The sequence below is a fragment of the Nesoenas mayeri genome (assembly GCF_963082525.1).
Source record: "Nesoenas mayeri genome assembly, chromosome: 3".
Classification (NCBI taxonomy): domain Eukaryota; kingdom Metazoa; phylum Chordata; class Aves; order Columbiformes; family Columbidae; genus Nesoenas; species Nesoenas mayeri.
This window is the reverse complement of record NC_137544.1, coordinates 72,063,817-72,089,163: the sequence shown is the minus strand read 5'-3', so window position 1 is coordinate 72,089,163 and position 25,347 is coordinate 72,063,817. Positions and strand designations below refer to the sequence as shown.

General features: G+C 36.6%; 1 protein-coding gene across 7 annotated transcripts in view; it reads right to left on the bottom strand.

Annotated features, from left to right (window-relative positions):
• Positions 1-25,347, bottom strand: part of QKI (QKI, KH domain containing RNA binding) — a 156,710-nt gene that overhangs the window by 57,978 nt on the left and 73,385 nt on the right. For 4 of the 7 annotated variants that reach the window (XM_080341360.1, XM_080341361.1, XM_080341359.1 and 1 more), the window contains exon 4: positions 14,242-14,296. The exons of the other annotated variants lie outside the window; for them this stretch is intronic. In XM_080341360.1, the coding sequence (XP_080197486.1) occupies positions 14,242-14,296 (55 nt within the window). The remainder of the gene's footprint in view (positions 1-14,241; positions 14,297-25,347) is intronic. 7 annotated transcript variants of the gene reach the window in all.

The window sequence follows — 25,347 nt, the reverse complement described above, 5'->3', positions numbered from 1 at the left end:
CATCCCAGTCCTTCAAGGCCATTTCCATTTACAGCTTCATATCCCATCCCAAAGCTTCCTTCTTAATGCCTCAACTATTGCCTTAAGGGACAGCAGCTTACTAGCTGTCCATAAGGTATGCAAAGCAGATGACTGAAAACTTAGCACGTCCCTTCTGTCAATGAGAGACATTAAATTAGGTGTCTCTTCCATCTAGCCAATAATTCTCAAAAAACTTTAAACCCAAAGCAAAGAATTGCCTGATCAGCTTGACTGAAATTGTTCAAAAGATTCAAACGGCTAAAGGGAAAAATATTTTCACAAAGCAAGCCATCACAAAATATTTTAGCAAGAACTTTAAAAAAAATCTCAAACTTTATTTCTCACCACAAAGGCCTAAAGAGCTTCACAGTATGGCCAAATAACTAAAAATAAGTTGATGAATTAAAAACTGGTGAAGTAGAATCCAGTCATTTCCAGCTGTCAAAATGCCACTAAAGGAAAATGAAATAAACACTGAAAAGAAACACTTTTCTAATATCTGTCTAAATGCAGGCAGGGATATATTAGTTCGACAACACAGAAAGAATGAATTCAACGTGGGAAGAGTGGAAGGAAGTTTTCCGTGTGGCTTTTTTTTTTTTCAGAAAGCTATGGACCATATTAAAAAAAAAGCACAACTTCCATCCTATGCACTTTTTCCACACCAACTCATACAATTTCCAGTAATCATGGCCACTAGAAAACACAAACATGGCTTGGTACCAACAGCAGGGGCCTTTTAAAGAAATAAAGCCACTGGCTCAAGGAAATGTTGAGAAACCACCTTAGTATCCTCACTCATCTTGAAGTGACAGGTTATTAAATTCTGTTTTCACCAACCTATTAGAAGCTGTTGCTCTCCCTACCAAATGACAAAAAAAAAACAACCCAGAAAGGTGAGAGTAAAAGGAAATAATGTTTTCATATAATGTCAAATTGAATGCCATAATTAAAAGGTAACAGAACAGCATTAGTCCTTTAAACTGTACAAAGGCTTAATTCAAGTACATTCTAAGAACTTTAATTAAAATTATCCTAAGATGTAAGAAACAGTACAACCACTCAAAGCTGCTTCTCACAGTCAAGAGGTAAGGTGGAGAAATAAGTTCAGCTATTTAGTAAAATTACTATACTATATGTTGTCTAATAAATTGTGCTATAGGTACATTACAGTTGACAGAAGTTCTAGGTCAATGTTTACTTTCCATAATGAAAACATTCAGACATATATATCAAAGTTTTAAAAATACCTGGATGGGCAGTTTATAAGAAGTTGTATGGATCAAGAAGTTAACACGTTGATTTAAAGCAACTGAAACAAAAGTTAAACTTAACTAAAAAGTAATAAATTAGAAAGGTCATTGTAAGCAAATTCTAGTCCTGCTCTAGCTTGAGTATTTTTAAATAAGAGTTGATAGATACTGTAGCCATGCAACATTGTCAGGTCTGAATTAATGATCCCGAGAGAAACATTACTCAATCATCCAATACGGATTACACCTTACTTAACAACCTTTTGTCGACATAGTTGAACTGGTAAAATCAAGACAGAGGAACCTAAAAAGAATGTTCTTTGCCCTAAACTAAGTCATTACTCCCCACATTTCACAGGCCACAAGAGTTGTCTATCTTGTGGTGTTCAATGTAACTTTGGTTCTCATAACTGTTTTTCCTGAACCAACCTGAACCACAGAACTTTATTTGTAAACTTTTGGTGTCTCTGCTGCAGAAATAGTTGAAAATAAACATTTGGAAGACAGAGGATTTCTGCAACATATTGTGCAAGGAAGAAACCACTTAGCAGTCTCAGACATAAAAATAACTCCACGCCAACTGATAAGTCTTCATGAAAGCTCTTGTCCTAATGAAACAAAAATAATTTGAATCATCTCTTATTGTTTATGATATCCTTTTGTGGCTAATCTAACAACTTCGGAAGGTTCCCTCCCTTTACCAGGCAGTCCTTATTCCTCCTCTGGGACTGGCCCCCAGCACCTCGCCAGCATTTCCGAGAGCCAGGCCAACGTGCCGCTACAGCACAACCACATCCTCTTTCCCTCTAACTGTCTGCTGGACAAGTGAATTGAATAAGATTATAAGGGGCTACTGAGTGCCAACACAAGGTCAGCACTGTAACTGGGAAAGTGAAAAGGTGAGAGACTACATATAAGTGTCACTTAAGGACTGCTTCACCATGTTTCATGAAACTATCCTAAATTAAATCTAATTATGCACATGTCAAGGACAAAACACAGAGTTATCTTTAATATCTGACACGAAGCAACTTGTTCATCTATGTAAGAACTAAGCATTAAATGCTAATATGTAGTAATAATTGTAAGTAAAAACATGGAGATTTCTCCTTCCATTTTTGCCAGTAAATCTAAGTCTTGACAGGACTCACTGGTGAAACACAAACAAAAAACCCTGAAAAAAAACCCATGCCTGCAAAACCTGCACTCACATGTGTACCCACATTATATACTCCTGACATTAATATTTCAATAGAAGTTGTCACTTTAGAAGAGGCCTGCAAACAAAATAAGTGCTTAGCTAAGTAGCAAAAGTAGAGGTTTTTATAAGATAAAACTCCAAGCTAGCCCTGCAGAAAAACAGTTTACAATGATGCACTAATTACAGTATCTGTTTGAACAACAGAAGTAATTTTATAACACGAAGCATCAGAACACACTGATTGTCCTAACCCCTGCTGATAAACTGCTTTAATTGTGTGGTTACAGTCAGGCAAATTAACATAGACTTTTGCTCCTACTGAGCTTCTAATGGCAGCAGTTTCACAAGCAGAAAGCTGGTGAAAAAATAACGTAACAAAAGAAATGCTGAAGGAGAAGCACCTGGTCACGGATAACACTGCAGCTTATGTCACATTTAGAATTTCTGAGCAAAGTTGTTCTCATATAGAAGGAACAGAACAATTGCTTAAATTAACAGTCACATATTTACTGTTTCGAACGTCAGACAAGTTAGTATTAGTATGTCTTTAATTATCTAGTATTGTTGTATACTAAGTTCCCTTCAACACAATTCTGGATTAAGAAGTGGGTGTCTTCCAACTCACATTAAACTAGCTGGTAGCTACAAAACACTGTCAAAGGGCATTACCTAAACAAATCTTTTAAGAACTATTCTGAAAAAAATTTGATGGCATGAAACAGCCTAATGATTAAACGCACACAAAAGGCAAGACTCTGTTCTCTGTCTTGGAGCCTCAACACAGACTTTGTGCTCAGGAAACTCCAAAACAAGCACTGCCCCAAACTGAGATCCTACAGGGATGAAGCACCAGACAGGATCCATCTGAAACTGTGGCTTCCCGGCGCAAGGGTGCTGACGCCGTGCCAAGGGCTGCCAAGAGCAGAGGCGGCCGCTGCTGCCACCCAGGCCAGCAGGGCCTCCCACCCCTGAGCTCCCCATGGGCACAGCTGGACCACCCGACGGCTCCGGAGCGCCCAGCCAGCAGAAACTGCCCTGTGTCTGTGAAACAGGCAACCGGACTGCATCGCTCCAGGATTTGCTTCTTGCATAACTGGCTCAAGATTGTGGCAGCGTGAAAAATAAAAGCAATGATTTGCAGAACGAACTGTATTGTCGAGTGCTATCAAAAGCCAGGAACCCATTAAGACTGACTATTCAAGTGTTTTGGGATGAAAGCAAGAAAGTTTTGTAAAAATCAGTATCTTCAGGGAATAAATGAGAATTTATCACATCACATGCACAGCATAAACACAACACCTGGTTATATCTGTTAGAGATTAATGCAATTGTTGATACCTAAAATTACCATGAAGTGTCAAACTTTACCTAGTCAGAGCAGTGAGGCTGTTCATTTCTCTGACTTTGGACTACAGGTGTTTTAACATTTTAACTTTACCAGTATTCCTGAAGTAATAAAACTCCATACGGAGAGAGAGTTACATTGATATCCAAGTATAATTTTATTCCCCTATACGAAAGGGAATAAGTAGTACAGGTATTTCACAATACTGTGATTATTTTCACAAATTGACCACTCTTTAACATAATAATATCCATTAAAAAAATCAGATTCCCTTACAAGAAAGCGAAACACCAATAACACCTGAATGCAATAATCATCTTGATTCAGAGTTGAATTCAAACAGCTTTATGAAGGGAAGTAACTTCATATTCTGAATCTCAAGGTACAAAAGACATTTTAGAATGAAGGCTTAGATCAACAAAACCTTATTCTGTGACATCAGACACATCATTCAGAGCATTCTCTAATCAGGAAATACAGACACAAAGTTCCTTGCAACTCATGAGTCAAGTCCATTCATTAGCAGCCACTAATGTAATTAACTTCAAAAAATATCACTTCTGCATAAACCTATCTGCCTCTAAGTTTATAAGCATTATTAATCAGCATAAAGCTGATTCTGCTATTCAGCTTTAGGTGGACAAAGGCTGGCAAAAATAAGTATTCTTTCATCTACCTTAGTATCAAGCAGCACCTATACACTATGCACTTTAATACACACAGATATTAAATTACTCAGTTTACACTCTTAACATACTTTAGAAGTTTTAGTTTACTGATGATTAACAGGATGTCAAAACCAAAACAGAAAATATATCCAGAATATATCATTTTTTATGAAGTAGTTATTCCTCCCCATGACCTAAAAAGGTATTTCTTGAAGTAGGATCAATACATCAGTAACATTGTTTTTACTATATAGTATATAGTAAACTTTACTATTTTAAGCACATAAAGTTTCTTCTGTACATCTAAGCTTTTACTTAAGCAGTATTCTAGTCGTATTGTATTTTAATTTACCATTATATTTTTACGCAGGAGGAAGACTAGTACATGAAGGTACTAGACTGGCTAACACATGCCTCTGTATTCCAAAAACTTACCAAGGTGTCTAAAACTCTGCTGAAGTACCTGTTGAAAGGCAAAATAGTATTAATTAAACTCAAAGTCTGATGCCTGTGTTTTCATCTGGGATTCTCAAACTAGGAGAGCTGAAAGTGTTGACATCCAGAAAGACCTAAGCTTTCCAAAACAAGGCATGGCAACATCAATAAAGTTGCTTAAAGAACAAACTTGCAAATCCAAAAAAATACAATGTAACAGTTCACTTCACCCTTTAAGAAGGTAGATCACTGCTCAGGAGGTGAGGAAAACAAAAAATAGACATGCAGTGCTGGAGGTGTCTCTACCACACTGATAAAGGACATCACCAAGAGGTGGGTTCCTGCTTTTTTTATTTAGGACTGGAGGCTTTTCACAGTTGTGAATGATTGGATAAAACTCACAAAAAGCACGCTGAAGAGAACCTTTATTTCCAGCTTCATGGAGAGCCCCTTAGTTTTTTCTTTTTCCATTAATAGGAAACTTTTACTGTTGTCCGTGTAATGAACGCAAAAGACAGAAAGCATCATCAGAGTCCGTGACTGGGATTACGGGAAACACCTGAGCTGCGGTTTCACATTGCTGAATAATTACTGTTTAAGGAGAAGTGCTACCACTACTCCTCAGCTGTATCTAAGGGGAAAAAAAGTGTCTGTTTACAGGTTTCTCAGTCTCCTAGTCTACATAGTATAGTTCACCTGAATATTTCTTTAGAGACTTTTTTACTAGTTTAAAACAAAACCAAAAACACACGCAAAAAAGAACACACCCCCAAAACACTATTATTGCCTGCAATTTGGACTACTGTTTACAGCATACTGAATTTTGAACGCTGCAATCAGTGTTGCATTAGTCGCTAGCACTTGTAAAAGTAAAAACCGGAAAACAAATTATATTCTTGTATTCAATGGAGAACATGATCAGCTTTTCAGCTGGTAGTATAATTTTAGACCTTTTGAAACATTTTCTTCCCTCTTTTGAAGTACTATCATATAACTTTCATCAACAGTAACTGCCCCAGATAATTGTGGCATCTGCCTTTACTGAAACGCAACCATTTTTCTAATCTGCATTTTATTCCCTCTCTGCCTTGCTTAGAATTGATTGCTGCTTTGCATAGCAAAGCTGGTGAACACTCCCCTCCTCAACAATTTGAGCCCAGTGTTGAACTGATCCATTTCTCTCTGTGCTCTGGCTCTTCTGTGACAGCTCCACATGTAAGTGATGTTGAAGAAACCATGAGGGTCAAGAAATAACAAATTAAACCCACACTTTTCTTCAGGTGATATTCCTGCTTAATCTAAGCATGAATTCCAGCAATTTTCACTCCTTTATTTAGAAGTGTAAGAAACGGACAAAGCTACATTAATACATAATTTGATATATCTCATTTTCTTTAACTAATTAGGAATCAATTTTTTTTTTTTAATTTCAGACTGAATTTACAGCACTGTTCAAGAAAAAAGGGAGGAAAAAAATACAAAGAGAAAAAATGTAATAGCTAAGTGACCTTTTCAAGCTAAAAGAATAAACAGAGCTGCTTACACCTTGCATTTTAATGCCAATGTATCCACACTTCTACTTTCCTAATCTCCATTTGCTATCACTTGCAGAGTCCAGTGACTCAGCTACTGCTTGAAAATCCAACCATTTTGCTTTTAGTGTTTCCTCAAAGATGAGAAACATGTATGCTTAATATATAAGTATATGAAAAATAAGATATATCAATAGGGATTGCTCTGCATAAACCCTGGTAAAGGTCGTAAAGGAGAATATTGTAAAGAAAACTTTGTAAAATCAAAATAGTCAGGCCAACTGTTCACTTTTTTTAGTTATAAAGTAATTGAAATCTTTTAAAAGAGAGAACTACTCCTCCCCATTTTCTCATGCTGTTAACATTTACAACGTGATTACTAACCTCCTTAAGATTTTTTCAGAAGCTGCTTAAAACTCACTAAGAAAAGTGAAATTTCACTCCAAATCTTTGCACAAAAGTACATGAAGGTGTAACTACAGAACATTTTTAACAGAAACTCAGATTGAACATGTTATCATAACCTCAGTGTACCAAGAAAATTGAAAAGTACCACCTCTTAACCTGCAATGTAACAGACAAGTTTCAGATACCGTTATAAAACTCTGTACAGAACTGCCAGCTAAATTTAAGAAAATGAAAGGGAAAACTTTTCCCTACTCCTTATCCTCAAAAACCAGCTAAAATAAAAAAGAACAGGTTCATAGTTTTTACTATTCCCATGCACAAAAAAGTAAGTAATCTGTTTAAGAACACTGAACAGTTGCCACTGTTTCTTTAAAATGCAATGCCTTTAAAAAGAAAATTATTTTTATAGTAATATGTTGTTAGCTTTATTTTAGGACATTGTGATCTTTAGGCTTTTACAATTTGTCAAAGCAACAAAACTAAGAGACTCATGACTCAACCAAGCATATCTAGGTAGTAGTTAAGCTTCAAATAACTTTCCGAGCCTTAAAGAAACTGCTCTTGCTCAGTGAGGTTTAAAAAAACCAAAACAAATGAAACAAACATTCATCACCTCTGTTTGTTTGTTTTAGACTAGTTGGGGAGGCAAGTTGGGGATGAGAAAGGGTACAAGAAGGGGACTAACTTTAATACTTTAACCAGTGACACTCTGCCAGTAGACACTTGCCAGCTGGGGTACCACTAATGCAGCAAAATGGAGAGAAGAGGCCGTGCACAGAAAAGCAAAGTTGTTTTTAGTGCCAGGGCTAGGCTGACATGGTTGCAATCCCAGAGCTTTAGTTCAGAATCTGTAACTTCCACTGCTTGGGAGTGGCTCTTTCTGCTCTGGATAAACGTGTAAATTAATGATAACTGTGAGCCTTGACAAGAACATGCACCGTGTGACTTCAAAAAAGAAAGGTGGGGGGAGTAATCAGTGTTACAACAGAACTCACGCATAAGCTGAAGTGCTTTGCAGAATCCTGACCTTAATGAGAAACGAGGTATCAGCATTGATGTGATTACACCTAGTATTTTTCTCATTTCCCCTCTCTGTTTCAATCTTTGGGATGAATCTGCCCTGAACATTTCCTCAAAGATGCATAATGAAGAGGTTTCTGAATCACTTCTCCCTCCTGTAAATCCACACGGATGGCAAGAAGACTGAAGTACCTAGGCAGCTAAATGCTAGCCTCAATAATTAGATTCAAATCACCTCCTCCTATGCCAACAAGAAAACTGCTAAACAAACCAAACTTTCTTAAAAGTGGTTGCTTAAATGAACATTGCCAGCTTTAGACACAATGTTTGTGGTGGTAATTAGAACACTGATCTTGCATAGTCAGCTCAGAAACACTCCCAAATCACAAGTTAGAAGTATTCTGAGTTTCTTTGTATAGAGGAGTTTCTTGCATAGACTTCCAACAACAGAGCTGAAATGGTGAATGCTGCCTCCCACCACCACAAGGCAGCTCCATTCTTTTCTCCTCCCTTGTGGGTGTGTGCTGAGCCCTTCCCTCTTTGCACCAGCGCTGGCTGACTGGGCCCTTGCAGAGCTGGTTTAACACAGCAGCAGGCAACTGCTGTCAGACTGGGTTTTGTCTGTTTAGCCAGCTGAACTGGCTCAGTGACACATCCCACAAGCAGCAGACAGAGCACAAAGAAGGGCACAGGCAGATCCCTTTGTAAGAAGCTGCCAGCTGTCAGTCACACCTTGAGACAGCTGGGCCAAAACACTTGCAACAGGGGGTGGGCATGAGGGGAGCCCCAGGCTCTGACTGCCTGACCTGAAACTCTGTAGACATGGTGGGCACTTACCAGTGCTCCTTATGTCAAATGTAATTTTACTATAATACATAGAAATTGCTGTGTAAAAATATTCTTGAAAACTCAGTTTCTACTCACCTCACCTCAGACATGCAAAGCAACCAACGTTTTTCACTTCAAATGTTACATCTCAATTGCTTGCCTGAGAAAGGAACAATCTATGTCTCATTTACTTAAATACGGGTGTCGTAAAGAAAAAAAATTTAGTCACTCACAGCATAGTGATTAACTCCATAGAAAAGTTCATTTATACAAAAAAGTCATAACTAGCAACCTTAATTTTGGTATCTTCTAATGTGAAATTGCAATCTCAACACTTCTTAAAATGTGCAATTTCACTTGAGACATCAACTGGGTTTCAGTGGCCCTGTTTCTCTCTTCATCATACAGCAGCACTAATACAGCCCTATTACATAAGGTTGAGGGACTTTTTTAAAAAAAAGCCTTTTGTAATCACTTAGGAGTGCTTCCCACTAAAAAATTATATAATTAATATGTCTCTCAGTTATTCACTCACCCTCATTTCTTTATAGTTATTTCTCCCACAGTACTAAGTTCTGGAATTTTCAGATTTACAGAAGCGTGAGAAGGATGCTCTGCATTTTGCATTAGAGAGGAGTGAGACCAGAAATGACACTCAAATTAATTCTGCAGTCAACAGCCCTCGTGAAACTCCATCTATTCCAGAAGGAAGTTATCTTGGTGAGCAGGTACTGCTAAGATGATGACTGACTGACTGCGGTTCTTATTCCACTGCTTAGCTGCCATCTTGCTCTGCTCTGAATAGTGTTCCCCTCTACAGTCTGGGGATCTTTTGGATATGATAAACAGTCAAAGACATTGACTAATATAACAAACTCATTTTCCACAGAATATTGCTGTTAAGCAGACATTATGCTACAGGTGGCATAAGTTCACAGCATGTTACCAAATCTACTGTGTTGTCCAGACAGGGTAAGAGGATTTTTAACCCGTTGGAAACAACTGAAAAGCTAAATGTCAGGGTCACTCTAATCCATGTACTAAGACATGTGCTCCATAGCTAGGAAAGCTCACCAGTTACATGCAATAATTTTGTTCAGGTTGAGCCTCCATTCAATGCAGGTTTTCTGAGCTTTTGCTTTTTGGTTCCCCCCTCCCTGCCCCTTATTTTGCTTTGCTTTGAGGAATAGACTATGTGAGCTTTGTGTTGTCTGCTTTGGATTCATGCTATGGTAATACTTCTAAGCAGCGCATAAATATTAGTGTAGTTGGTTGTTCATGATTTATTCAATTTTTTCTTCAATGGTGACCCACAATCAGTAGTACAGTACTGAGTAGAAGAAAAAAAAACAGCACTTCAATAGCATTTTATATAGCATTACTGCTAAGACTGTTAGATTTTAATACATTTAATAATAACAGTCTAGCCTTATATTTTATCTCTTTTTTTTTTTTTTTTGCTAAGCTATAAAAACATCTAGTTAACTCTAAAACTATAATAATTTAATGTTATGGTAATTACATAAGCATACATTTATATATCTTTGGGTTTTAATCATTACCTCCTCCTGAAATAGTTCTATTCTTTCCCTATTTACCCAGTTGCAGCAACTACAAAACAAATTTATTTGTAAACAACCCATACAACAGTTCATGACAAACAGAAAGTATCAGGCAAGATACTAATGCAAATTAAACAAAACTAACTTCTACTTTAAAAATAAAACAAAATTTTGTTATAGAGAATACAGAAAACTCCCCAAATTTGTCACTGAGTAGACAACTTAGAAAAAATATTAGCTAATGAACTAAAGTTGAGTTCTTTAAAGAATTCAGAACTACTGCCTCAAATTATCTCAGCACACAAACCTTCCATGTACTTATGACTGAAACCTTGCACATAGGCTGTAATTATATTGTTTTATTGCAGCAGTTGCCTTCAAATACTTGCTACAATTATAAGGGATTTGACACACCCAAGTTACCACCTACATAACTCTGAAGTGCGACCACTGCTCCAAACCTCCTTCATGGTCAATTTCATGCAACAACTCTATTGATTATATTGACCGTAGAACAGGGATATGCAGCATGTAGCACCTGTTCTCAAGGCTACATTAAAATGCAGTAATAGTCATACCAGTTAAAGACTGCACAGCTGAGTGCCAGCTGGCCACTGATATTCAATGGTTCTTAGGAATACAGCTGATAATATATTAGGGAAGCCTAATACCTCTCTCTAGTACAGAGAGGATGGATCCTGACTATCAGTATTCCCCCTTTAACTCTCAGGTGACATCAATTCAGTAATTAAAAAAAAAAAAAAAATCAGTAAGCCAGTGGGTGGTTCCCTTCAGCAGTACCACTTTAATGACACATACGATTTAGAACATTGCACCCATGAGTCCTCTCTGGCAGCTTTCACAGAGAGCTCTCTGGTCCTTGCTGAATCTATCCCTCAGGTCAGCGTTTGGAATTCTTCGTTCACTTTCTACACTTAACGAGCTGAAACCCACTTTTCTTTCAGTTCATTTAATACACTATACACTCCATCAGTTCTTTATACAGTATGTCTGCAACACACATAAAATCAAAACCTTGTGAAAATATTTAATAAGAAAAAGTAATTTAAAGTGAAATTATTGGAATACCCTTTCTGTAAAGGAGTAATTATGAAAAAATATTTATGACTTTTTAAATGTGAAAATAAAGTCTAATAAAACCCTTGCTCATAACAGAAACACAAAAGAAAGTTAAAGCCACACTTAATTCTAATTTGAAGTCAAATATCACAATATTTATGTTGCATACACACATACCAGTCTTAGAACATAATGTCTAGATGTTCATCCTTCTAGACCACAACTAGAAGTCCTACAACTGCTGTTCAGGAGACAACATCAGCCTTCCAAAAAGACAGCCAGTTTCACATTAACTTTTTTAATCCTGCAGATTTTTGTAAAATGTACAAAAACATCCACCAAAGGAATGTAATTTTTTAAAGAATCTCATTAAATAGTGAATCTGCTGACATTTTCATTTACAGGATTGAGTGAGTATACAAAATGAATAAACTACAATTAACCAAATTATCACAGGTCCATTGCAAGTCACTGTCATGTGAAAAAATAAGACTTAATTAAATACTCAAAATTTCAAGTTCTGCCTTTTCAAAACAATGCCCAAAGAGAAACATGGGTAGATCTGGTTACTTCTTCAGCTCAAGGATATCAATGAAGACAGAAATATCGTTAATAAATATTAGACAGATTAAAATAACTAAACAGAATGTTATTACAGTAGGAAGCCACAGAAGCCAAGTAAATCCTTGATGGTTTAACCAAGTCTGAAGACATATGAAGTGTGTAATTTTTAACAGATTCCAGTACATTATCAAAAAGATACAAGAAGTTATTAAAAAAAATTAACTGCTTCTACTCTTCAAAAGACAAGTTCCAAACTTGTTTTGCTAAAATGTCCATTATATATGGTTTTAGACTGTGTGCTTATCTGCCCACACAAAAATGAAACCAAAGCTTTACAGTTTAAATTAATGCACTTCTGAATAACAAAAGTTAAAGTAAGATGGTAAGGCTAGAGAGAAAAGGTCATTATGTCCATGCCTTTCTTACATTCCACAATGGTTTCACCCATCTTAGAAAATAAGATAGTATTATGCATGAATTGAGGACAAAAATAATTACACAGTCTGTTCACATGCTAGAGAGATAGCTAGAAGGTGGTTTCCTTCATTCTAAATGTTTCCTACTCTTCGGGAAAGCACAAGCGTAATACCTTTGTTCAAAATGCATTTCCAACAGATGACAAAGATTTTCTGTCAACTGACAGGTGCTTACCTCCCACTTCCTGACCTAGCTACTTGCTTTTTCCTCTCCCTTCTCAAACTGGTATAGATATTCAATTAGGTCAATACAGCTTATCAACTAGCAAAAATTTTTAGCCCACTGAACTGTACTCTCACATTAGCTGACCAAAATTTAGCTCTTCCTGTCCCCATTGTAACCCTCTAACATGGAATAGCACAATTTCCCAAAAGAGAAGTTGAGCAACTGTCCTAAATACATGTAAGGTGTGTTGTTATAAAATGAGGCAAATTGTCTCTTTTTATTGACGATAAGGAAGAATAACATCCAAAAAAACCCACAAACCTAGCTTCCTGACTGATTAGGTGTGAAGAGGGTTCTTTACAAAGCACTCAAAGTTATGTAAGAATGAACAGCAGCAGCACACTACTTGTCATTAATATTCTCATAATTGTAGATTGCCAACAAAATGAAAATATCTCCAAGTATTCACTATTACATTTTAATCTTTGCACTGTATTATGACTTAAGAATTCATCCAGATGTGTCACAAATGAATTTCACTACTTTCAAACAGGAAAAAGATGCCAAAACCACTGAGAAAATCCAGTCATTAGTGATGGAGAGAACAGGTATTTCAAACCTGTATGTTCCATATTTTGTGTCTAAAAAACAAGTTGGGGACCCTGCATTTACCATCTGAAGACGTAAAAAGCATTATCTCCACAGCCTACCAAGAAGCCATGGTCATCCAGCACAACTAATTTCAGAACCACACTATGCCTAAAGCCTGTAGTCCCATAACAGTTTAACCTATTCTAAATCACTGCTGTTAGTCCCACCTTGAAGTACTACACAGCTTGCGATCCAGTTTACAGTTCCCAAAAGCAACAGGAAGTATCCAGCTTTAGTTTTCAGCTGGCTTAGCACTGAAACAGGTCGCCACAGCCATTTAAATCACCAGTAACTGTCACAAGAAAGGCAAAAAGCATGCCCAGCCAGGGCTATGCAACTTGTACTGAACAGCAGGTCCTGTTTTCAGCTCTCCTAAGAGCAACCTGAGATACCTGAAGGAGTCAAATGTCCTGATGAGCAGGAGCATTCTGAGGCTAATTTTTAAATCTTCAGCAATACAGATGGATAGTTCCTTGCTGTACATCCAATACAGCCTTCAGAAAACAACAGAAATAGCAATTTAAGAACACAAGTGATACCTTCAGGAGAAACTCAACATGAGCTCTCAGAAACGTCCCCAGCGTAGAAATAATTATAGGTTTAGACCCAGTACGTAAGAGATTCTTGAACTGCCCTTAGTGAGAACACTGAAGAGCTGATTTGAACACCAGCAGTTGGAGGTAGCAAATATGAGCAACTTTTTTGTTTTTTATCATTATGATGAATGACAACAGAATTTAAATTTTGAATATGGGTTCAAAAGAAAAAACTTCAACAACTATTACCACAAAAACCTTACTTATATCAAACTTGTATACTTTTTACACCAATAAGTGATTACAACAGCATGTAACTGATGTGAAGCCTGTCAATAATCAATAAAAGCTTAAATATTTTTTTCCTCACATCAAGCATACAAAGCAAATTCACCATTTGGGGAAGGTTGAGAGTCTTTGTCAACCAGGCTCTCCTCAAATTATAGGTGATTTGCAAAAGCTGATTGGAATGTTTACAAGAAGTAAAACATTTACTTGCCTCTACCTCCAAAACTGTTGGATCATGGTTGTTTCTGGTCTTAAAGGAGACCTGAAAAGCAAAAAAAATTGGGCTTGTGCCCTATTTTGCTTCTTTAAGATGTTTAAGAGAGGCATGAAGAGTTGAAATTAGGGCTTTTATTTTACCCCATCATGGGTACAATATAGTCCTTCTTTTTTACCCTTGAGATTGAAATCCAGAGGAACCCATAATATAAGACAATCTAGTTAAGGGAAAACAATGCAAGAATCAAGAGAAGCTAAGTCACAGAAGAAAGAACAAACTTCAGTTTTCTTTCCCTTCAGCCCGCAAACCTCTTCAAGTTCTCCTTCACTGCAGTGACAAACACTATAAAATCCCTTTCTGGAGCCAAGTATTCCTACACTATCGCTACTGGTGATTTACACACAGTTTTATGAATTAACATTTTATATATATATATAAAAAACAAAACACACCACCAAACCACCACCACAGTTAGAAGTCTGATTGAGAGTGTATTTTAAAATATACAGCAATTGGGGGGGGGGGGGGGGGGGGGGGGGTGTGGCGGGAAGCTCAAGTCCTTTTCAGGGTCTCTTTATGTTTTAGAATAGCAAAATAAGCAGAAAACAATTTTTAGAAGTTCTTTGCAAATGGGGAAGAGTGAAAAATCATGAGCTGGCTAGCTGTAAAAGGGAGATAAACATGACTTTCTCTTCCACTGCTAATATGCCTGTGAGACAATCTGTATGTATGCTATAGTGATGCAGTTATCAGAATATAAAAGCTGCTGCAATGGTTTTCCTAGAAAAACAGTGCCTTTCATCTGACAGCATGAAACTAATCTTAAAAAAAAGTCAAATTCATATCAGATGCAAATGAGCAAAGAGGATAGCTTATGAGCAAAAGGATAGTTTGTTTTAACTAATACTCATTACTGTTGGGGCAACCATTATAGCTCATTAATTTTAAGCAAGATGGGATGGTGCCATGGAATGAGAATACTTTTCATCAAAAACTTCTCCCTTTACTGAATGAAATTAACGGCAAAATAGCAAACTAAGAGTTAAAGTAAAAACCATTTTAATGCAGACACTCATGTATTTCATACGATGGAATGTGACGGTAGAGTTCAACTCTGCAAGTTGAGTTTATTTAACAACCAGCTATCACTGAAAATAGTGGTCCTGACTCTGCTACTTGCCCTGAGCTGCCCCTGCTACTTAAAAAATTGTGCAGGGACCGATGTAAGAAACTCACAAACTCAATTGACTCCTGAAGATACACATGAAACAGCAGGAACAGATGTCCTCTGGCCTTTAATAGGAACTGAACATTAGATCAATCCAAACAGTGCCACACCACTCACAGAAAACCTTAAATAATTTGTGATAGCAAGAAGATCTTGTCCTTTGAGGACTACTACTATGATTAACTTACAGAGCTGAGGCCTTACGCTGCTTAAGAGTGTGTGAGTCTCTTCAATTCTGCATAATTTGACAAAAATGTAAGTAAATCACAGAATGGTTGTGTTTGGAAGGGACCTCTGGAGATCATCTAAAGCAGGTTCACCCAGAGCAGATCACACAGAATGTGTCCAGTCAGGTTTTGAATGTCTCCAGAGAAGGAGACTCCACAGCCTCTCTGGGCAGCCTGTTCCAGTGCTCTGGCACCCTCAAAGTAAAGAGGTTTTTCCTCATATTCAGACGGAACCTCCTGTGCATCAGTCTGTGCCCGCTGTCCCTCATCATATCATTGGGCACCACTGAAAGGAGTCTGGTCCCATCCTCTTGACATCCACCCTTGAAATATTTATAAATATTGATGAGAACCCCTCTCAGCCTTCTCTTCTCCAGGCTGAACAGACCCAGCTCTCTCAGTCTCTCCTCATAAGAAAGACACTAAAGACTCTTTGAATTAAATTCTGATTTAAGGACATCTCTGGTTATCTCAATACCCATTACGCCACCCACTTAAAGAAAAGTGCATTTATATTGTGTCAAAAATACCAATGACACTAAAATACCTTACTTTTTTAGTAATGTTTTTAATACTCTTTTTACTGTGCAGTATATCCTACCCATACAACTATTTATCTTCATACACCATCCTACATAAGCAGCTATTTTATACAAAGCATTAAATCCCATTTAAATGTTATGGAACAGAAGTAGTTACTAAAAGACCTTTCAAAAGAGTTGAGAATGAAGGTACCCCAACTACCAGTTTCATTGCTATTCTCCACAATAATGCACAGTAATCTGAAAGAAATTTATCTTCTGCTGTAACTTACAAACAATGCCTAGACCATATACTCAAAGTTCTTGCTGCAAAAACATATGGTCCCACATGAAAAGGCTTTTTTTTTTTTTGCGGTGTGTAGACAACCATACACAGACCTGTAAGCCAAGCCATCCCGTGATACTGAAATCCATGCATTCTGCAACTTCTGTACATCCTAATATTCATCCCCACCTCCAAGTAACTACATAGGTCTTAACACCATAACAACTGTAACTGCTGGTATGAAGGCAGAGTAAACAGACTGGAATTCAAAGTAGTGGTAAAATATCTACCTTTGATACGTATTACTCTTCGTAGCTGCAGATAACAAGAAACTGTTTATAAAAACAGAAAATATATCTGTAAAAATCACCGATAAATCAGCATTTATGAATACGTTTGGGGGAAAAAATGCCTTCTGTTATAGTTGTCACTATTCTGTGGAGACTTAACACCTTATTCTTACTTTTCTTCTGATCTCTCAGGCCTGATCTTGTTCATCTCAAACCTGCTGCAGAATTTCATTTCCTGGTGCCATTAGTGCAGTCATGCTCCACTTCCTCTGTTCTCTTTAAAAATCCTCAAAGACAGTCTCAAATTTTTTGCACAAGTCAACATACTCCTTTTTCTTAAAACAAACAAACGAAACCTCCAGAAGTCATCCTAAGCCTGTTTAAGAAGTTTTTCTTAGCTAAGGTAATGTCAGTAACAAGACGCACAACAAAAGCCCAGTACCCAAAATCATCAAAACTTGTTGCTGAACACTCTTCTTGAATTCTGGATTAACAAGGCATTGGCTACTATAGAAGTGCCCCATTCACAGTAGGAGCAAAGCAACAGAACATTTTAAAAAAGATACTCAATTAACATTGAGTTATCTAAGATTACATGTAGGCAAACCATATTAGAACCCCAAAATTTTAGCTTGATTCTTATCGATAAACTATTTTCATTGTAGCATACACAAAATGTATGTATAAAGTCCATAATGCACAAATGGAAAAACTCCATAAATTCAACCTTAGTGTAAAATTGTTACATGCTTTAGTAGTATTCACATTATATATATATATATATATGAAGAATGGAATCACAGAATCAACTGGGTTGGAAAAGACCTCAGAGATCATCGAGGTTCAACCCTTGGTCCAACTCTAGTCCGTTTATTAGATCATGGCATTAAGTGCCATGTCCAATCTCAGTTTAAAAACCTCCAGGGACGCGAGTCCACCACCTCCCTGGGCAGGCCGTTCCAATGCCTGACCACTCTCTCTGTAAAGAATTTTTTTCTAATATCCAGCCTAAATTTCCCCTGGCGGAGTTTAAGCCCATGCCCCCTTGTCCTATTGCTGACTGCCTGGGAGAAGAGACCAATCCCCACCTGGCTATAACTTCCCTTCAGGTAGTTATAGAGAGTGATGAGGTCACCTCTGAGCCTCCTCTTCTTCAGACTAAACAACCCCAGCTCCCTCAGCCTCTCCCCATAGGTCTTATGCTCAAATCCCTTCACCAGTCATGTTGCTCTTCTCTGGACCCGCTCCAGCACTTCAATGTCTTTCCTGAACTGAGGGGCCCAGAACTGAACACAATAGTCCAGGTGTGGCCTCACCAATGCAGAGTATAGGGGAAGGATCACTTCCCTTGTCCTGCTGACCACGCTATTTTTGATACAGGACAGGATACCGTTGGCCTTGGAAGTTTTTGTGATTTATATAAAACTTTGATAAATTAAATGTTTCATTTTACTATATTGTAATTTTATTCAATATATCTTACTGTTATCCCTCTTTTAATACTCAAGCTTAACTCCAAGTAATTTTTTTTCAATTTCAGAGACTATGACCAGAAGGAATCATCAGGATGATCTAATCTGGCCTCCAATATATCATAAGCCATTACTTTTCAACAGAAAAAGAACTGCTCTGACAGTAATCATTATAAATTGGTTTAGAGCGTATCCAAGGTCATCATAACTTGACTCTGCTAATATACGGAATTAAAGTTTGTTTCTAGATGGATTCTTGACATTTTCTTGAAGAGAATTTTGAATCACTCAAAATCTTATTAAAAAAAATTCTTAGCTTTGAGGCACAGACATTCCAAGGGCAAAATGGCAAGTTATCCTTACTTTCTTTCACAGTAAATCTTGATTTTTTTTTTTTTTTTTTTTTTACCCCTTAGAGAATCACATTCTCAATCATCTGGCTAAGAAAAGTGAGAGAGGGGATAAGGAACATAAATATCACCACTATCTACTTTAAAATCGTACGTTGTTGTGCTCAGAATTACCTCAGCAGAGTATACTTCAAATACCAGATGCATGCAAGTACATTGTTATAAAGCTAAAAGGTATGAATGTGAAACATGCTCTATAGGTCCCAACAATAAATAATATATTGTTTACATTCTCAGTTTTTTAGTTGCTGATTCTACATAGACAGGATCTAAGTCTGCTGCAAACTATGATTCATTGTGTACATCCAAAATAAAAACAAGTTTTATGACACTTTCAGCAGTACTGTTTTCATAAGAGAGAAAAAAGCATGTTTAGCAGGTGTATACACTTTTCAGATGACAAGTACCATCAGCTCAGATTATGGGGGGAAATAAGGGGCCTGAATTTTTCTCACGTGGTATGTAAACTCTGTCATCAGATGCTTAACAATCAGTACTTTTTTGAAGGACTATCTGGAGAGCTGGAAGTCAACTCACAGCTTGTAGACTTTTCAAGTCGTAAAGCTCCTTGGTAGAAGAAATTTGAGGATTTTTTTTCCAAAGGTTACTGAGATAGTGAGCTTTTGCTACTTGAACAACTGTTTGACTTAAACCAACATTTTTTGTACAAAAATGAAATTCAGAAAAAAATGTTGATCAGGTGAGTACAAAACATTACCCAATTTGTTCCTTCCAGCTGGCATTTTTCAAATAAAAAAATAAAGTTAGACTGGAAGAGATTTTCCATTCAGTCTTGCACTTAGGAACCTCACTCTAGGCCACAATCAAATATACTGAAATTCCACCCAAGAGTGACTGCAACTCCTAGAAGGATTGTAAAGAACATAAAAAGAGTCTAGGAATGGCAATCACTAAAGGAGAAAAAGTTCCTTTATTTTTCCACAGTTTAACACTAAAAATAATTTCAACACCGATATTTTCCTCTCTGCAAAAAGATCTGCATGTAGAAATTATGTAACAATACAGCAGATCAATACCTATTTAAAACTGACTACCACTTTTTTTTAAGACTGAAATAAGAGGTTTCTCCAAAAGAAAACCCATGAAATAGTTCCTCAAAAATCTAACTCAAATGCATAAGGAAAATGCTCAAAAAAAGTTAGTAAATTATTTTCAAGGGACTAAAGTCAATGAAATGTAATCAGCTCGATTTAATTTAACCAGAAAAATCTAATAGGCTCATTATCTTTGCTTTACAGAGAACAAAAAGTACAATATGTCAATTTAAAACTATTCATTCTGGAAGAACTTCGTCCTCAACTTTACCTGAAGTTGGGACTTCATACTGAATACATGAAAGTTTTTAAGGAAGCCTCAACAAACTAGCTTTGATGTTAGAAAAAACTATCCACAACTAGAGTGTGTGGGTTGCAACACTTTCTTATAAAGCGAAACGAAATTAAAACTCCACTTTTTTTTTTTTTTTTTTACAGTGCGGAAGAAAGAAAATTGGAAAAACAGTTAAAGAAATTGACAGAGATCACTCCACTCCAAAATGCCAGTTCATAAAACACCCTATCAAACTTTTATATAATGCTTATCTTGTTTACTTTGCATGAAAATGGAATTGTGTGGTGAGTAGTAACAAATTTACATTTACTGACTTTGTGAATAATCTAAAAAAATGTAATCAGTCGTGAAAATTTATTGCTAATTATATGCAAATAAATAATTTCATGAAATTTATCACTTAATATGTCCAGAAAAACATTTACTTCAACAGAAAAGCAGACTACTTCAAAAACATGTCATTTATGAGATCTCATCTAAGCAAGGTTTTCTACAGTTTTCTTTCTGTAAACCATGATAAATTCACACAAAACTTTTTTTTTTTTTTTAAACCTGACTTTTCACTGCAATTTGCTTGCAGCCTATGAGATTTCAAAGTTCCACTAGCAAATAGAAGCTAGCTTTCTGCTCTTTAACAATGAGACTGTTTAGGTTTTCAACAAAACCTCTCAAGTTTTCCACACCTTTACAAAGCCTTTTAAGGTACTGTTCTATCTGCAATGATTTTTTTGTTATTTAATTCTAAGTTTGTATCTAAGACTAGTCATTACTGCTAACCATTCAGTATGTACAATATGCCTTCTGTACAAACCTTATTAATTGTGTCTAATTATTGCAGGCAACCAATCATTCTTTCCAAATGTGACCTCTACTCACATAACAGCTGAAGCTCTGAAGTTCTAGTTGAATTCCCATGCATTGCCATATCCACAGAGATCTTCAAAAGAATTTCATTTACATGCTTTAAAGCTGTTACAGTAACTACTCTCTTTCACTCACTGTTCCACATTTTTTGCCAGATTAGTCTGGCATCAAACATTCAGGTTTCACTCCAGAATAGAGCTGTTTAAGCTTGCTGAACAGGCGTTCCTGACTTCTTAAGTAAAGTAACCACGTCATTCCTTAATTTCTTTGGATGAATGAAATAAAAGCATTTTAGTGTTATTGTAACAATTCTATAACCTTTCTTATTGTCCACTGAAGTTATTTGTACACTTTCAATTTTAGAATATTCTTCAGCATTGCTACATGAAGGAAACAAAGATCCATACAGATTACCACGTCTTTCTTCTACATTAACTTTCTTGCCTTACTCCTCCCTTGTTATTTCTGTTTAGATACACAAAAAACAGCTGCCACTTAAAGAATCTGAAGGGTTCCCAAACGCAATACTGCATTCAGTTTTTTCCACATACTTAAAGTAAGAGGAAAAGCTAATTATAAAACCTTGCAAAATCAGGTCTGAGGATGTTTCTTTATAAAAAAGCCTATATTAACAGAAGCCAAAAAAACCAACTATGTTAGAAACCATGCTTGAACTACTCAGAATAGAAAAGTTCAGGCAATAAATTTTATTAAAAACTAACAAAAACCAAACAAACCAGAAACACTCCTTCTGACAGGTAAGCAATGCAGTACAGTTTCAAAAAACAGTGCAACAAGGACCCATGACAACAGACACTTCACACAGAGGAATGACATGGGACAGGACAGTGCAAGCATCTTTGAAATATATAACTTCCACATTACATTTAAGGATTTTTAAGGATTTTTTTTTTCCTAACTTCTACTATGGGCATATTAGTAAAATTAAATATTTCAAAATAAAAAATTAAAAAATTAAAACCACTGAAACCTACCAAACAGCCTCACAACAAAAATACAAAACTCAGTTTTCTTTACTGTCACTAGGTTCATGGGGAAAAAAACAAGCCACCTCCAAACAGCTGAAAAACTTCTGCTAATTTTCTTCACCTCACGTCTTCTCCACCAGATAAACGAGAGCATTATCACTGTTTAATACAAGTTTTAATTGAGTACTGTCACTGGTGGGAAGAAAAGTGCGGAACCACTACTTTCCATATCAAACAAAGCAGGTAATTAACAGCTATTTTGGCACAATCCCTTATCACCAAAATACACAACACTGTTAAGTTCTCTCAATGCCAATGCTTTGCTTCAACAAAGGAAAGCTGATGTTTCAGGGTCACATTCACTCCTTTAATACACAGGCATAAATTTACTGCTCAGTCGGACACCTATAATTAAACACAAGAAGAATATAATTCTGATATTCAGACAGGCTTGCATATGAGTGGGATATTTCCCCCTGTAAAGATGATTGCCTTTCATTTTTTGGTTTCAAGTAGCTACAGTTCACATGGTTTTGATTACACAGCAATTAGATATGCAAATACGAGAGATCAAATAAAATGCTTTTTTGAACGTCAGATTGTAAGCAATCAAGCTTATTCTTTTCTCCTGTACACACAAGCTATTCATTAAATAGCTATTGTCTTAAAAACATTCCAACAGATTGCATTTATCAGGGTTTTAGAAGCAAATATTAGAGTGCACATTACCCAGAATATGGCTCACCAGGGAATGAAAACGATCTTACCATTAATTTAATATATACAAGACAGTGGTTAACTAAGATGGAACTAAGTATCATATTCTTTTGGCACTTCTCCCACTACTGTTATGATCAATACCTAAGCTCACTGCATCTTCAAATTAACAAAAACTCACTAATTTGTATACCTAATGATACTGCGTTGGTAATATATTTTACAGCTAAAAATGCAGAATTATGGAATATCCATATTTTTTTTCATTGTGTATTGAAAATACATTCATATAAAGAAGACCACTCAAATAATGTGGTTAGTGTAATTTTGGCAAGAATAAATGTTTTGATCCCCCTCTTTTTTTGAGGTCCCTAAGATATGCTCTATTAGAAGTGCAGACGTACAATTTAATGCACCTAGATCACATATCTAAGCTTGATTCTTTGTGACACATGTCATGAGGGCTCTCGAAGGAGCCCACAGTTTCAGAGGTCCAATGCTCACAGGTTAAAATGGTGGGAAGGGATATTTGGCAGCAGCTCTGAAGAGCCCAGAAAAGCAGACCTACTGGAATACTGGATGGGCTAGCCTATAAAATACTGTTAGCCACAACCAGGGTGTGCCATTAACAGTTTGAAAGCTGGCTCTCACAAGACTCTGACGAAGCAAGAACAAAATGGGATGAGGGCAGGGGTTGGTCAGTTGTTTCTCTAAATGATTACAAAATCACCTCCAAGCTACAAGGAGGGGAAAAAAAAGATCCCTAGAAGCAAGCCTGTGTTTTCAGTGTCTCAGCTGTGAGGAAATGTACACTAACAAAGTAAGCTGAAGCAGCTCTTTCCTAAGGCTTAGCTTTGAAGCCAGGTAACTGAAGTAAATAAAAAGCTTTCCTAGTTGATTCCATGATTGTCAGCCACCCTTCAAGATGCCCCTCGCAGGAGCACAGATCCTTTTTCAAGGTCAGGAGAGCAGGAAAAATTACATGAAATGCCTGACTCAGAAGTTTGTTTAAAAACCTGAAAAAAAATCAGCTAAACACGGAAGCCCAGCTGTAGGCCCTGAAATGTTCTGGAAACTCAGATGCAAGGAAAAGCTGGAAAGACTTTTTACAATAACTGACATTTGTGAGTTAACACGAGAATATATGTGACAAATTAGTTGACATTTTGAGGGTCTTCAAATTTGCTTAATTCCTTTCCTTTAAATGTTAAACTTGATTTTCTCCTTCCTTCCTCTTGCAATAAAGAAGCATTACTGAACCAGTCAGTATGGCAAAACTCATTGCTTGTGAGCTTTCTGTTGTTGCCCATGCAATGTTTATATCCCTTCTGTTGCTTCTTCCCCAAGGGTCACAACAAACAACTGCTTGAGGAGCTGGAACCCCTGCCCAATACAGCTCAACATAAAGAACTGTACTGCTGACACAGGAACCCAAATATTCCTTGCCAGTGGTGCCCCTGTAAACACTCCCTCATCTATCATGGGATTCTCCAAGGAAGACACTGGAAAAATCCCATATCTGCTACTGTGAAAGGCCAGGATCTGAGAAACACACTCAAAAAGCCAGATTCTTGCCAGTTTCTCTATCTTGCCAGTGGTACCGCATTATCTAGTCAAATTTACTATACTTAATACGCCAACTGGCAAAACTAGCTAATCGCAAAGTGGGTTTAATAGGAAAATAAGTAACAGACCAAATATGATTCATTTTAAACCACTGCACTTTATTCTACCTGGTAGATTATTCTGTAAGTCATGAAACACTCATTCAATTAGACTGTAAATAATAGTTCTGAAGCCTGCAGTAACCAAATAAAATTAGACTTCCTTAAGAGAGCTGAAACACATAATCAATATGAAATGTGTTTTTTCTCTTCAAAATGTTTGTTTTTTCACGTGCATATAGAAGACACGGCAAATTCAAACTGATTCTTCTGAGAAACAAAGAAGTGATGTTTTGTTTTTTAAAGGGAAGTTTTATTGTATTACCAAATTAACTATTCCAAAAAGATGCATTTCAAGCCAAGTTGAACTTATTGTTTAAAAGGCTGGATACTGAAAAATTCCACTAGTCAGGCTGCAAACCCCAATTTTGGCATTTGCAGCAGCCTTGTTTCCTAACCACATATTGACTAATTTCCAGATTAGCTTCTGTATTTCAAACCACATTAATGACTATAAAATTTATCACTTATTTTGGCTTGCAACACAGTTTACTTTAAGACCTTTTTTGATTAATGCTGTTATGACTCAGTGTGAGTTAATAGATTTAAATTCTAGGTCTTTTTGTCAGTTAAAATTTAGGTGATCATTCAATTCCAGGGTTGTCAACTCGAAACATAAAAGATTGTTTCACAGCCACCTCAAAGACTTCTTGGTCATTTGAAGGTCACTTACTCAATAGATGGAGAAGAAATACAACATATGCTATCAGCACAAAACAATTGATACTTTTCTCTGTAAAATTTCATTCTAAATCTTAGATTTCTTTGACAGCCACTAGCTTTTAGTTTTTCAAATTACATATTACAGTATGTTTTGTCAGTTCAGCAAGCTAGTTAAAACAAATGCCCTACAAGACCCCTAGCAAGCTATAAATTGAATTTTCTTGAATACATATGCTTGTAAATATGTGGGCATTTGAAATCAGTAGTACTGCATTTTAATTGGCGCCCAAATAATTTCACCATGTGGATCAACAAAATCAGTCAGATACTTCAGATGGATTCAGACAGTCAGCTA